General features: G+C 37.3%; 1 protein-coding gene across 1 annotated transcript in view; it reads right to left on the bottom strand.

Annotated features, from left to right (window-relative positions):
* The window catches only part of LOC114047399 (tubulin polyglutamylase TTLL11-like), a 237,933-nt gene that overhangs the window by 201,782 nt on the left and 20,145 nt on the right, over positions 1-16,006 (bottom strand). The window contains exon 3 of the mRNA XM_027868228.1: positions 4,510-4,606. Coding sequence (XP_027724029.1) covers positions 4,510-4,606 — 97 coding nt within the window. The remainder of the gene's footprint in view (positions 1-4,509; positions 4,607-16,006) is intronic.

Below are 16,006 nucleotides of genomic sequence, written 5' to 3' on the forward strand. Positions count from 1 at the left end.
TTATTTCATTTGACCCTCACAATAAAAAGGTAGGTACTATATTTGATCATATGGAAAATTTGATCAACATGGAAAATAAGTTGAAGGACTCAGAAAAGTTAAGTGACTTGCTCTTAGTCTCACAGCTAATGGCAGTCAGGTAGAAAGACTTCAGGATTTGGAGTTTGGAGGCCCTAGGTTCAAATCCTCATACTTACTACCCATATGACCTTGGAAGCATCTCAACCTTTCAAAGGCCTCAGTTTCCTCATCTGTAAAAGGACAAGCTTGGAATAGATGACATCTAGGGTCCCTTCCAACTCTAAATCTATGATCTTCCATTTGAAAAACTCCAAATTTCTTTTATCCAATCCTTTTATCCAATGACTTCCAATCTCTCTATTCCATCATACTGTCCCAAACTGTTACCCCTGCTCTAGCTACATTCTCTTCTCTTCCCAAGCCCTCAAGTCCTTGTTGAGCCAGTTCAACACTACACTACCCTCTACTTTTGAATCCTTTATTCTTGTCTTATTGCTTATCACACCTTGCCAGACCCCAACCCTGATTTACTTCTACTATCTGCCTCCTTCACTGCTAAACACAACTGGAGAAAATAACAACTGGAGAAAATAACTGGATCTACTAAAAAATTATGCTAGTTAATTTCAACTAGGCCCTCAATGCAACAAGGCAATTCTACTATCCTTCCTTTCTAAATAATTCCCCAGGCCACTCAACACAGCAGCTGTTCCACATCTCTTCTTAAATCTCTCTCACCTCTCCCCACTCTAGCCCCTTAGCTGGACTTTGCCTCCCCATGCTCTAGGCTGAGGACTTCACCTCATGCTTTACTGAAAAAAAAATGAGGCAAATCAAAGTGTTCTTCTCCCCTCCTCCTCATCTTCCATTCCTCTGATATCTCCTTACTATTTTTTCTATCATTCTGGTCTTTGACAAGTACCCATCTTTTCACCAATCCTAACCTTCCTATAAGTACCCTTGATTCCCATCTACTCCTTTTTTTCTAGCAGATTGCCCTCTCTTATCATCATCATCATCATCATCATCATCATCATCATCTCCTCCTCCTCCTTCTTCTTCCTCCCTCTCTCTGTCTCTGTCTCTGTCTCTGTCTGTCTGTCTGTCTCTCTCTCTCTCTCTCTTTCTCTCTCTCTCTCTCTCTCTCTCTCTCTCTGTTTCTCCCTCTCTTTCTCTCCTGCCTTCTACATTCCTGTTCCACATTAATGGACATTTCGAACTGGATAACCCATAGGCATATTAAGCTCAATATGTCCAAAAAAAACCTCACTCCTCTTCTAAATTTCCTTATCACTGTCAAGGGTACTACCATCCTTTCAGTCACCTAGGTTCACAACTTAATGTCATCCTTGATTCTCCTTACTCTCATACACCATTTATCCAACCAGTTGCCAAATCTTGTAATTTCTTTCTCAAGAATAGGGATTCTTAACCTGGGATTTATAAGCTTATTTTTAATAATTTGATTGCTAAATTCTCATATCATTGGTTTCTTTTGTAATTCTACATATTTTCTGCATTTAAAAGCCTTATTCTGAAAAGAGGACCACAGGCTTCACCTGTCAAAGGCGATTCATGACACAAAAAAGGTTAAGAACCCTGCTTTAGAATATCTCTTGCATTTATCTGCTTCTCTCCACTTATAGCTACCACCCTAGCTCAGGTTTTCATCGGTTGGACTGTTACAATAGCCATCTAAGTAGACTGTCTCCTGCAAGTATCTTCTCACTCTTATCTATCCTTTCCACAGCTGCCAAAGGGATCTTCCTGAAGCACAGGTCTGACCACATTACTCCCCTGCTCAGTAAGCTCAATGGCTCCCCATTATCTCAAGGATCAAATATGAATTCCTTGGTTTGGCATTTAAAGCTCTTCACAACCTGGCCCTTTCCTATCTTTATAGTCTTTTAATCCATCATTCCATTCCATGAACTCTACAGTCTAATCATGCTGGACTACTTTGCTATTCCTAACATAGCATATTCCACGCTCCGTCTCCCAACTCCATGTTTTTGTCCTGCTTGTCCCCCGTTCCCGGAATGTTCTCCCTCCTACCTTACACAATCTCTGGTTTCTTTAAAGACTGAGTTCAAGTGCTACTTTCTCTAGACCACCTTTTCAGGACTGCCACCCACCCCTGCCCCCAGCACCTAGTGTCTTCCCACTAAGGCTACCTTCCATCTACTCTGTAATTCTCTTAGATGTACCAATTTATGTGTATGTATGTGTATATACACATATGTATACATGTATCCAGTACATAACACAGTGCCTGGTATATAAAAACTTAATAAATGCTTGTTGATTGATTGGTCCTTTGACCACAAATCAAGCACACTATCCACCATGCCATGATAGCTCTTAATGAGTACAAAGAAGAGGTTCAGACAAAGTGACATGAAGTATTTAAGGAGGGTGAAGAAGTAGAGGATACATCAGAGGAGGTTTCATGGTAGAGGTGTCACCTGACCTAGGCCTCAAATAAAAGGAGGGACATCATCAAACATTATGAAGTATGGTGTCATGGAAAGAGCACTGGACTTGGACTCAGAGGACCTGGTTGGGTTCCAATTCTAGCTCATATGAAAATATATACTAGCTATATGAAAAAGGGTAAGTCATTTAACCTTTTTGAGTCACGGTAACCATATTTGTAAAATGAGGATAATACTTGCAACTATCTTCCTCAGAGTAGTTGTGGGGAAAGCACTTAGTAAAGTTTTTTAAAAGTGTATATAAATTTGAGTTATTAACAAAATAACAATGAGAAAGCTGAAGGTGGGAGTGGGGAAGAGTTCATTTTCCCACAGCTAAAATGTTGTTTAAAATAGTGATTAAGTTCCACATCAAGACAACTTAATCCTTAATAATAGTAGGATGAACTGCAGTTCTCATAGTAGCATTGAGCCTAACCATTATTTATAATATTTATAAAAGACTTAGAAATAAACTATTAGAATGCAACTAGTTTATAAGTTGGGGGATACCTTTTGGATTTTCTAAAAGCAAGGTACATTTAAAACAGATTCTTTTGAAATAAATAGTTTTATTTTAGAATCATCCATTAAGATATTATACTAGTTTTATATAAATAAATAGTCCATAGAAATTACTGAACTGTGATGTGATAACACAAATACACTGACTGCCATATGTGGATCCAAAAACTCTGTTTACTCAATATGCAAAGTATTTGCTCTTGCCTGGAATTTCCATTGGAAATTGGGATTTCATCAATATCAGCAACTGACATGAATTAGCTTCAGTAACAGCTGGATTGTCTAAGACAGGCTGCATTTAAGAGCCAGTTTTCATTACTGGCAAGAATTCATATGTTTTCTTAAACTTCACCCTTAAAAATGTTACCTTCAGGTGAGAGTAAACAAAAGTGGTATGAGATTTGTTCTGCACAGTACCAGGAAATAGACCAGGGAACAAGAAGAGCTGCAGAAAGACAGAGTTCAATAGCTAACAGAAAACTTCTTAACAGTGAGAGCCCCCAAACGGGGAATGGTATGTTTCAGGCCTAGTGTGTACAGGCATTGTGCTAAGCACCAGGCCTATGGCACCCCCTACCCCCAACAAAAAAAAAAAAAGGAAACAAATAGTCCCTGACCTAAAAGAGCTTAAATTCTAATAGAGGAGATAACACATACATTCATGAACTTCCCTGGACTGTTTTGTTGTTATTCAGTCATTTCAGTTGTGTCTGACTCTTCGTGACCCCATTTGGGGTTTTCTTGGCAAAGATACTGGAGTGGTTTTGCCATTTCCTTCTCCAGCTCATTTTACAGATGAGGAAACTGAGGCAAATAGGGTTAAGTGACTTACCTAGGGTCACAAAGCTAGTAAGTGTCTTGAGGCTAGATATGAACTCAGGTTTTCCTGACTCCAGGCCTGGCACTCTATCCACTGCACCACCTAGTTGCCCCTAGCTATGATCTTGGACCTGAACTTCATTTTTTTCCTCTCTAAAATAGGCATAATTATAGCCCCACTACCAACCTCTCATAGAGACTGTGATTAAAGGCCACATATTATTTCTATGATCCAAACGGTAAAAATCATGCCCTTATAGAAATGACATCAGGCTGGTACCACTTGCCTTTCATAATCATAGCCTCTAGTCTAGGGAAGCCTTTATAATTTGATTATATCACTGACTTGCACTTATCTCCCAAGATAACCTGATAGCAGTTTGAATATTCTTTGTGCTAAGACTCCTCCCAGCTCAGGTCCCTTTCACTTCTACATTCTTTAGTTTGCATTTGCAGTAAACCGGTATAGTTCATCTTTTTGTGTTTCTGAGCTTTTAGTCTATGAAATCTTAAGTTTGCATCCCAATCATATTTAAGTTCACCTCTTTTCTGAGATAGCCTGATAAAATTTAGCAATAAATTCCATCCATAAGTTTGAGTTTTCAGACCTGCCGTGTTTTTATTGATATACCTAGGAAACCTCTTAAAGAATAACAGTGCCAACTGGTACCTGGGAACTTGTTCACTTGACCTGAGAGTATGTCACTATCATGAAAGGAAACTCCATGCCAGTAGATATCACAGGGCAAGCGACGACCAAAGGGAAACTGGAAGAAATAGAAATAAGAAAAAATAATTAGGTTATTACTTTCATTCTGTTACCATGAACTTTTAGTTACAATTGAAGGTTCTAGCAAATCTGGTAGTGGGAAATTTGAATAGCAATACACTTTCACCTAAGTTGGTCATTTTTGTCTTAAAGATCAGGAAGACAACCTTTTAAAACCTAGTGATATTGTCTCCTATTTCTTTTAACTGTTTCATCACATAAATTCTTTTTCCCAACTATTCTATCTCTCATGGAGGGAGGAGAGACCAATCCCACATTTCTTTGGTATTATACCATAGAAGGCACAGGATTAACACTTCTTGAATTCCACAACTAGCTATTTTTAAAGCCTCAAGCAAGTCATTTTCCCTCTCTGACCTCAGTTTGTAAAAGGACATAACTAGATGCTATCTAAGGTCCCTTCCAAGTCTAATGTTCTAAGTTCTCTGTTCTAGCATTAAATATTAGAAGATTTTTTCTATTTTTTTCTATTTATCTTTTCTATTATTTTATTTTCTATGTTCATACTGCAATTACATTAATATCATTTTTTCTTTTTATGTTTCTGAAATTCTAGTCTACATAATCTTTAGTGGTTTATATCTTTTAAGTTCAACATTATCCCAAGGTAGACTGATGGCAGCTTTAACATTCTATTTTCTAAGATTACCTTCTAGTTCTAATATTCTGTTCTCTAAAATTCTGTCTTCAAAGGTCCCTTACTGCTTTTGCATTCCATTTTCACACAAGTTTGGAACACAGAAAGTTAAAGCTAGGAGGAATATTTAGTTTTCACCCTCATTTTATAGATCACAAGATAATAGATTTAGAGCTAGAAAAAACCTTAGAAGTAATCTAGTCCAATTCTTTCATTTTACAGGTGAGAAAACTAAGGCCTATGGGGACTCCGAGTTCATCAAGGACATACAGCTATTAAGCAAAAGAACTGGGACTCAAAACCACCTCTCCAAGCTCCCAGACTAATACTCTTTCTACTATTCTATGCTGCTTCTTCAAGTATCCCAAATTGAAAAGGAGATAAAACAGAATCACACCTTTTAAATAAATTATATTAATTTAAAAGGCATAACAAAACAAGACATATGTTACACATTTATAAGCATCAACAACTTGGCATTTATAATTTATAGCATTTTCAATCATTTTATTTTGCATCAAATGGACTGTAGGTTATTAATTCAGAAGAAACCATGAAAACAAGGAGAAGAAAACATATGTCATTTTCTTCCAGCTGTTAAATGCTATCATTTAGGAAAGGAAAAGCAAACAAACCAAACAAACCAATATTCAACCAGAATCACTTAGTAAGCCTTAAAGCTTACAAGGCAAGGTGCTTAATACTTTGGTATTTAGTATTTGGATACAATGACAAAAGATAATGAAGAACCACCCCTCAGGGAGTTTATCTGATAGGGTAGAGATTAGGGGGCACAAGTATACAAAATATAATACAAGAGAAAATGTTCTCATCCAAATTCACCCTGGGCCTTCTCCCAACTTTGTACTCTAGCTTTTCTTGTCCATTCCCTTGTACCTTCTGGACCCCATTCTATCCAAACATCCCTTAATCCTTCATCTTTTCCTCTCATACTCCTTCATTTCTGGCACTTAGGGACCTGTTTCCCACTAGAAGATGCTACTTCTCTTGCCATCCTTTCTGGTACCAGATACTTCTCATATGCCCATGCTCTCCAAAATATAGCCATAGACTTCCTTGCTTTCAGAGGTTGCCTTTATTCACTTTTATCAGATTTGAGTAGCAATTATCTACTGTCTCAAAGGTCCTGCAGCCTCCTTTCTTGGTTCTTCGTTACCTGAATCACAATAGTCCTCTCTCATCCACCCATGGGACTTCAATATATGTGATGACGTTCCCTCAAACACCCTAGACTCAATTCCCCAACTTCCTCAACTCCTATTACCTATAATTTCACTTCATCTTAGCCATATATGTGAGTGTTCAAACTCTTACTATCATCATTACCTATAAATGTTTCATTTCCATGTCCAAGAACTCTGAAATCCCTCTATCCAACAGGAAACTCCTGTCATTTCATCTCTCCTTGTGTCTCATTCCTAAATCTATTCTTTATAGTCACCATGACTTTCAGTTCCTCTTTCTATTAATTCTTTCCCAGGCCATCACTCCTACTCTGGCTTCAATTTCCATACTTCCTGGTCTTAACCCTATGCTTAACCAACTTTATAGTATCCTCTACCTTGAATCTCTTGGCCCCTGTTTTATCCTGGCTCATGCCTTGCCAAACCCCAACCCTACACTACCCTTCCTACCCCCCTACCTTCTCCACTCCTACTATATTGGAGGAAATCAGCAACCACTTTGACAAGGCCCACTGCAACTATGTTCCCAATTTTCAACGGGGCATTCAATGACCCAAGGCAATCCTTTTACTCTTCCCTAATTGACTACAAAGTATCTCCCATAGCAGTTATTCCAAACCCTCTCTCCTCAAGCCTCCCACACTATTCCCTCTTTAAAGAGGACCTTGCTTCAAACTTTATTTAGTAAATAGGAATAGTTCCTCATGAGCTCCCACTTCTCCCCCACTCTGCATCTCACAATCGTTGTCACTGATAGCCCACAATTTTCCCTTCCATTACTCCAGTCTCTGATCAAGACATGACTCTTCTCCTCTCCAAAGCTGATCCTTCTATTTACACCCTTCCCACCAATCCCCTCCCATCCGTTTCGGAGAGAGCCCCTTCAATAATTCTCTCTTCTCCTTTTACCCCTTTTCCCCTTCCTCCCCTTAACTACCTAACTACTGGCTTCTTCCCTTCTCCTGGCAAATATGTCTAGGTTTTCTCCATTAAAAAAAATTTAATCACACACACCCCCTCAGGCTATCATCCTATATCTCTTCCCATTTCACCAACAAACTCCTCAAAACAGCAGTCCATATGACATCTTTTTGAATATGGCCAAAATGGGAATTTATTCTGCTTGATTTATACAAACTTTTACAAGGGTTTCATTTTCCTTCTCTTTTTTCATGGAAAGGGGAGGATGAGAGGTGAGAGGGGGAAAAATTTTTCAGTTCTAAATTCTGTGATCCTAAGAATTTAGAATTAAATTATTCATTCATTCAACATTTATTAGGTGCCTATTGTGTGCATTGAAGCCTTTGTTAGATACTAGGGGATATACAAAGAAAAGTCATTACACTTTAGGGACTTACAGTCAAGTAGGGGTAGAGAAGACATGAATACAATACTATTACATTACATTTATATTCTAAAGCACTTTGAGATCAGAAGAGAAAGATGCTTTCTAAATGGAGTTATCAGGGAAAACTTCATGAAGGAGGTAGTATTTAAGCTAGGCCTTTAAGACGGCCAGGACAGAGTCCTTTGCAATACCCATAGTTAGTGAGCATGTCCTGGATGAGGATCCAGCAAAGGAGACAGAGAAGTGGTAAGACAGGTAGAGAAGAACCAGGAGAGAGTATTAGCCTGAAAACCTAGAGAGAAGAGATCATGAAGGAAAAGAGGGCAATCAACAGTGTCAAAGGCTGCAAAGAAGTAAATAAGGATGATTACAAAAAAGCCATTGGATTTGGCAATTAAGAGATCATTAGTAACTTCAATGAGAGTTGATCAGTGGAATGAGGAGAGTAGGTGCCAGATTGTAGAGGGCTAAGAAGAGAGTGAAAGGAACTGAAGGTACTTATTGAAGTCAGCCTTCTCAAAGAGTCTAGCCACAAAAGGCAGAAGAAATAAATGAGAATAGTTAGCTGGGATGGAAGGATCAAGTGACGGCTTTTTGAGGATGGGGGAGACATACACACGGTTATAGACAGTAGGGAAGCAGCCAGTAGACAGGGAGAGATTAAAGATAACAAAGTGGGGATGATAGAGGAGGTGATCTGCTAAAGGAGACAGAATGGAATGGAATCACTTGTACAGGTTCAGGGGTTGGTCTTGTCAAGGAGAAGGGCCACCTCTTCATGTGAAACAACGTAAAGAAAAAAGGAGATAATGGCAGAGGCATTCAAGCAGTGTGAGATAAGGAGGAAGGGAGAAGAGGGAGCACTCCCTGAATAGTCTTAATTTTTTCAGTAACATATGAGGCAAGGTTCTCACCTGAGAAGATGAGGGAGGGGTAACAATGGGGAGTTTGAGTAGGGATGAAAAGGAAACACCACTGTGGTGAGTAGAACAGTAAATTAATTAGGGAGGTATAAAAAGAATGCATAGCAGCAGTGAAGGTTCAGTCAAGGTTACGTAACAAATTTATAGTGGACCCAGTTAGAACGGTTGCATAATTTTGTTCATTTTCATTCAACAGCACATATGTAGGAGTAAAAGCAGTAAGTAGATGGTGGGTGTGATCCAAGGCTGAGGCTTGGCAGGGCACAATCAGTGATATGGTAAAAGGGTAAGGTACTCAAGAGAAGAGGACAGTGTACTTTTGAACTTGTTCACCAAGGGATCAAAAAAGTGAAAGGAGAGTGTAGGTAATAAAAGGGTGATGGGTCTGAAAGGAAATGAAGGTCCTGAAGATTTGGAGGTCACAGTACAGATGAAAAGCAGGGTTTGGGATTAGAAGGGAAAGAGAAAGGTAGAAAGTCATTAGATTGTGATCAGATAAAGGAATTTCAGAGTTCATGAACATGAAGACGGCACATTTGTGGGGGATGGCAAAATCAAGAGTATAACCATCTTTATGGCTGAGGTGGAGTGGAGGAGCAGTTTAAAAACTAGGGGTTTAGGGTGTTTGAGGGAGTGCCAACATGTATACTGAAGTCCCCCAGTACAAGGGCAGGATTTGGGAAGGAAACAAAGATTTGTGAGCCAGAAATTGAACTCATTGAGGAAGGGAAAGGAGTATACTAGAAGTCTTTAGATAACAGCTACTAAGATTTTGATATAGTGGGAGATATACAGAGTATAAATCTAAAAGAAGGAGAAGTTACTGAGTGAGGGTGGTGAAGGAAGAACCTGGAAGAGGACAGGGAACAAATAATATTCCAACTTCCCCACCTCTACCAGTAAGGTAAAGGGAATAAGTGAAAGTGCAGCCAATGCTGGAAAGTCACCAGGAAGGCTGCACCATCAGGAGGGAGCCAGGTCTCAGTGGCAGCCAGAAGATGAAAACAAGTTTGTTGCCTTATGAAGCAGTCATTCCAGAGAGTACAGGAGAAGGGAAGGGTTATATTTAATTCGGACTTTGGGGTGGGTAGGTTGAGAAAGATAGAAACAAGGAATCAGGTAGTGAGGAATAGGGTTTAGATAATAATCTATAGGGATACAGAATTACTAGGATGTAGAGGGTATGAGTGAGAGTTTGTTCATCATTAAGTAAGTAAATTTACAGCAAGTTTCTCTGACAAAGGCCTAATTTCTCAGATATGTAGGGCACTGAGTCAAATTTATAAAAAATAAGAGCCATTCACCAACTGATAAATGGTCAAAGTATTTGAAAAAGCAGTTTTCAAAAGAACTCAAAGATATCAATAGTCACATGAAAAAATGCTCTAAATCAGAGAAAAATTAGAGAAATGCAAATTAAAGCAACTCTGAGGTACCACCTCATACCTATCAGATTGGTTAACATGATAGAAAAGGAAAATGATAAATGTTGAGAGGAAATTGGGAAAAATTGGGACACTAATGCACTCTTGGTGGAGTTGCAAACTAGTCCAACCATTCTGGAGAGCAATTTGGAACTACATTCAAAGGGCTATAAAACTGTGCATACACTTTGACCCAGCAATACCACTACTAGGTCTGTGTTCCAAAGAGATCAAAGAAAAAGGAAAGGAGCTATACATGCAAAAATTCATATCAAGTGGTAGCAAAGAATCGGAATTTGAAGGGATACTTATCAATTGGGGAATGATTGAACAAGTTGTGGTATATGATTGTGATAGAATACTATTGTGTTATAAGAAATGACTAGCAGGATGGTTTCAGAAAAACTTAGAAAGAAATATGAATTGATACAAAGTGAAGTGAGCAGAACCAGGAGAACATTGTACAAAGTAACAGCAATATTCTAAGATGATCAACTGTGAAACATTTGGGTACTCAAATATCACAAGACAATGATCCAAGATAATTCCAAAGGACCCGTAACAAAAAATGCTACATACCTCCAGGGAGAGAAAACTGATCAAACTCTGAATGTAGACTGAAGTGTATTTCTTTTCACTTTCTTTACTTTTCTTGCTTTTTTTTTTTACAACATGGCTAATGTGGAAATATGTTTTGCATGATCTCACATATAAAACTGACATCATATTGCTTGCCTTCTCAATGGGTGGAGGAAGGGAGGGAAGGAAGGAGTGAATTTGAAACTAAAAAATTTTTTTTCTAATGACTGTCCAAAATAAATAAATAGATGCTTTTAAAAAGAAACTATACTCTAGATGTCACTAAACTACGCATACCTTTTGACCCAGCAATACTACTATTAGCAAAATACTCCTAAAGTGGTAAAAGACAGAATGAAAGGACTCATGTACAAAAGTATTCACACCAGTATTTATTGTTGAAGCAAAGATCTGAAAACAATCAATTAGGAAACCGCTATTTTATTGAGTATGCGAATGGTATATGGTATATATTGTTGTGCTGTAAGAAACAACACGTAACAGGGATTCCAAGAAACCAATGAATTGATGAATTGCAGGTCTCAGTGGCAGCCAGAAGATGAAAACAAGTTTGTTGCTTAAAAAAATTGTATGAATTGATGCAGAGAGAAGTGTGCAGAGCCAGGAGACTGAGCTACAAAATGGCTGCAATAATATAATGGAAAACAACTTTGAAAGCTACAGATCAATGCAGTAACCAATCATGACTTCAGAAGATTGATTATAAAAAAATGCTTCCTGCCTCTTGGCAGAGAGGTGATGGACTAGAGGTACAGAGTGAGAGATAAATTTTTAGGTATAGCCAATGTGTTTATTTGTTTTAATTGATTATTCTTATTTGTTATAAGGAAGGACATCTTTTTTTAGTGAAATTTACAAAATACCCAGAAGACAGGAGAATGAAATTCAGAATTCAGACAAGGAGAACAGCTTTGTTACTATTATGTTAAATTTAATATGCACTTTTAAACTATGTATAAGTTTATAGTTTCATATACTATTTTGTGTTCTTTATATATCAAAATGTGTATCTTTGTTAAAGTTTATTAAATTCATAATAAAAATTTTTAAGTAAAAAGATTTCAGAACTCCTCACCATTATGATGTGTCAGAAAAGTTATGGGAAAATCTGCCTCTTTGGGTTCTAATGGGAATAATACTGGACTTGGAATTGAGACCTGGATTCCAGTTCTATCTCTGGATGTAACATATTATAGTAGCTAGAGTAAGTCATTTTTCCTCTCTTGACCTCAGTCTCCTCATCTTTAAATTAGAAGATAAAACTAGATTACCTATCTGGACCTTTCCTTCCAGGTCTAATATTTTGTGAAAAGGAAACTCCAAGACAAAGAGCTACTACAAGCTATGCCAAATGAAATATGAGCCTTAAAAGGAAATTGTTGCTCATTCTTTGGCCTGAAGATAAACCACATTCTTAAAATTTCTTCTATGTTTCCTACTTTGTGGCTTACCAGCCTTCCTTTTCTAAGGTAGTTCCCCATTAATAAGAATTATAGCTATACGTTTATCCTCAATGCTACAGCCTTCATAATATGGTTCAAATACTATATTTACCATGTTGTCTCATTTTTTTTATTTCATGCTTTTCAATTATCTCTACTTTTTAAAATCTAAGTACATATTGTCATTTTAAGCTACTAAAATAAATCTGAATTTTCTTTCATGCGATTTAAATGATTAACAATAATAGTTTTATAAAATTATCATGAATCATGCAACAGTAAAAAAAAATTGCATTATTTATGCTTGAGAGAAAAATTTATGTCTGTGAGAAAACAAAGACATTTCTGTATGTTAAAGCCCATGTGCAGAAATTGGCGCATTTACAAACTGTCTGAGAGATGGGAAATGACTTACTCTAGCACCCACAACATGTTACTGCCAGAGACAAAACTAAAAGCTGCCTAATGCACAAATAACCTTAGTTAAAGTCTTTAAGATAATAAAATGCATAAAAAAGGATCAAGTTAAAAAATGGTGAGCTCAAAGACAGTTAATTCAGAAACCAACCTTTAACAGTGATTTTAAAAGTAAAATTAATTTTTGAAACTTTATATTGAATTCAAAACACATTGAGACATTTAGTAACTTTACTAGGTTTTTAAAAATTCACTACTTTTCTAGTATGGCAGAAACTAGGCATTGATCAAAATCTCACACCATATACCAAAATAATGTCAAAATGGGTTCATGATTTAGATATAAAGGCTGATACTATAAACAAACTGGGAGAGCAAAGAATAGTTTACCTATCAGATTTATGGAAAAATAGAATTCATGACCAAACAGGAGACAGAGAACATTACAAAAAGCAAAATGGATAACTTTGATTACATTAAATTGAAAAGTTTTTGCACAAACAAAGACAATGCAACCAAGATTAGGAGGGAAGTAGAAAACTGGGAAGGAATTTTTACAACCAGTGTCTCTGATAAGGGCCTCATTTCTAAAATATATAGAAAATTAAGCCAAATTTATAAGAATACAAGTCATTCCCCAATTGATAAATGGTCAAAGGATATGAACAGGCAGTTCTCAGATGAAGAAATTAAAGCCATATATAGTCACATGAAAAAATACTCTACATCACTATTGATTAGAGAAATGCAAATCAAAACAACTCTGAGGTATCACATCACACCTATCAGATTGGCCAAGATGGCAAAACAAGAAAATGATAAATGTTGGAGAAGATGTGGGAAAATTGGAACACTAATGCATTGTTGGTGGAGTTGTGAAATGATCCAACCATTTTGGAGAGTAATTTGGAACTATGCCCAAAGGGCATACCCTTTGAGCCAGCAATAGCACTTCTACGGCCATATCCCAAAGAGATCATAAAAATGGGAAAAGGACTCACATGTACAAAAATATTTACAGCAGCTCTTTTTGTAGTGGCAAAGAATTGGAAATTGAGAGAATGCCCATCAATTGGGGAATGGCTGAACAAATTGTGGCATATGAATGTAATGGAATACTATTGTGCTATAAGAAAGGATGAACAGGCTGACTTCAGAAAAACCTGGAAAGACTTGTATGGTCTGATGATGGGTGAAATGAGCAGAACCAAGAGAACATTGTACACAACAACAGCCACGTTGCACGATGACTAATATTGATAAACTTAACCCTTTCCAGCAATACAAGGATCTAAGACATCTCCAAAGGCCTCGTGATGGAAAATACTATCCACATCCAAAGAAAGAACTATGGAGTTTGAATGCAGATTGAAACATACTATTTGCTATTTTTTTTCTTCTGCTGAGTTTTGTTTCCTCTTTCTGGTGGTTCCTCCTATTGGTTATAATTCTTACTTATAACATCACTAATATGAAAATATGTTTAATAGGAATGTATACGTATAGCCTATATCAGATTATGCATCGTCTTAGAGAGGGTGGTGGGGAGGAAGGGGGAGAAAAATTTTAAACTCAAAAGCATATGGAAGTAATTGCTGATAAATCAAAATAAATTAATTTTAAAAAATTCACTGCTTTTCAAACTGAATTACACACACACATATATGTAAATATATGTATATTTTTATTATAACTTAGTATACTGATCCCCTGGTCATTCTCCCTCCTTCCTCAAGGACTTCAGCACCTGGCTTACTATTTTCCTCTCCTCTTCAATTCCTGCTTTTATACTAGGGAATTTTAATATCTACATAGATGCTCCCTCAAGCTCTTTAACCTCCCAATTCTTCAGCTTCCTTAAATATTAATACCTACTCCACTCCACCTCAGCCACACAATGGTCACACAACAAATCTCACCATAACCCACAAGTATTCCACTTCCAATAAACTATTATTCCATTTCTTCCCATGGTTCACCCCTTCTAGACCTATTCTCCCAAAATATTAATTACCTGCTCCAACATCCCTTTCTTCCCTTTCTGACTTCAACAGTATATTTAGCTAATTCAACTCTGTACTGCCCTGTATTCTTGAATCCAGTACCCTTTGTCCTAATGCAGTTTATCTCTTGCCTACTCCCAAGGCAAATCTCAGCCTGGAGGAGGTTTCATATCCATGTTGACTGGATATATTACAAATTCATGTTATCTGACTTCACTTGAAGTGAAGAAATCCTTTTATTCTTCCCTAATCGATTTCCTTTCTCATTCTTCATGGAAGCTATGTCCAACCTCCCTGGGACACAGTTTCCTAATCTGTAAAGGAAGAAGAGCAGACTGAGTGGTGCCTAAGGTTCCTCCAAAGTCTAAATCTATGATTCTATGATGCTAAGAAGATAACCCTGGAGAGGTACAGTGCGCTAAATTCCTGAAGGCAGAGGCCCGAAAGATAGAAATGAAGAGTATAAAAAGCACTACTTTGACGAAAAATACAGGTTGCAACCCTAGAAAATGCTTGAAAGTTGGAGAGTAATAGGAGAGTCTAGGAGTTGTGTACTAAGGAGAATAACTAGTTCAGAGAATGGAAACTTTAGGAATTATTGAATGTTAGAGCTGGAAGGGATGCCTTAGAGATTATCTAGTCCAACTCCCTCCTTTTATAGATGAGAAAACAGGCCCCAAAATAAGAAGTGACTTGTTCAACATCACAAAGTTACCTGGGCTGGAATCATGTCTCCTAGATGAGTCAAGGTATTTTCCACTGTACTATGTTGCCTCCCTGACAAAAGGTCCTGGAAAGACTCCAGTAACAGAACCACTGAGTCAGTGTTTGAGACTCTGGATAAAGGGTAGCTTTTACTAGGAACTGAAAGCTGAATCTGGGGATCAGCATAAATGATCTTGGTTAACAGTTTAAGCCAGCTGATTAGCAATGAAACCTAAAGTAATGGTCACACATACAATAATAATAGTTGACATGTATATAACCCTTTATGGTTACAAAGCACTTTTACATTTACATTTACATTTCATTCAATCCTCATAACAACTCTGTGAGCTAGGGTGGGTAGGGACAAAGATACCCATTTTACACATCAAGAAATGAGGTTCAGAAAGGTGATTTGTCCAATCTCTTATAGCTAGTAAAATGACAATCTGCACTTAAACTCAGACAATGAAAGTTAGAGCTAGAAAAAATTTGGGAATCATCTAGTCTAACCTCCTTACTTTATAGATGAAGAAAGCCCAAAGGGTTGGAGTAACCTGAGCAGCATCACATATATAAAGAGCATATTCCAGTTTCAAACTCAGGTTTTCTGATTCTAAATTCCATGCTATTTCCACTACACTGTTCTGCAGACCTCATATCTTTTCATTCA

Source organism: Vombatus ursinus, unplaced genomic scaffold (genome assembly GCF_900497805.2).
Source record: "Vombatus ursinus unplaced genomic scaffold, bare-nosed wombat genome assembly UNPS02014786.1, whole genome shotgun sequence".
NCBI classification, from domain to species: Eukaryota; Metazoa; Chordata; class Mammalia; order Diprotodontia; family Vombatidae; genus Vombatus; species Vombatus ursinus.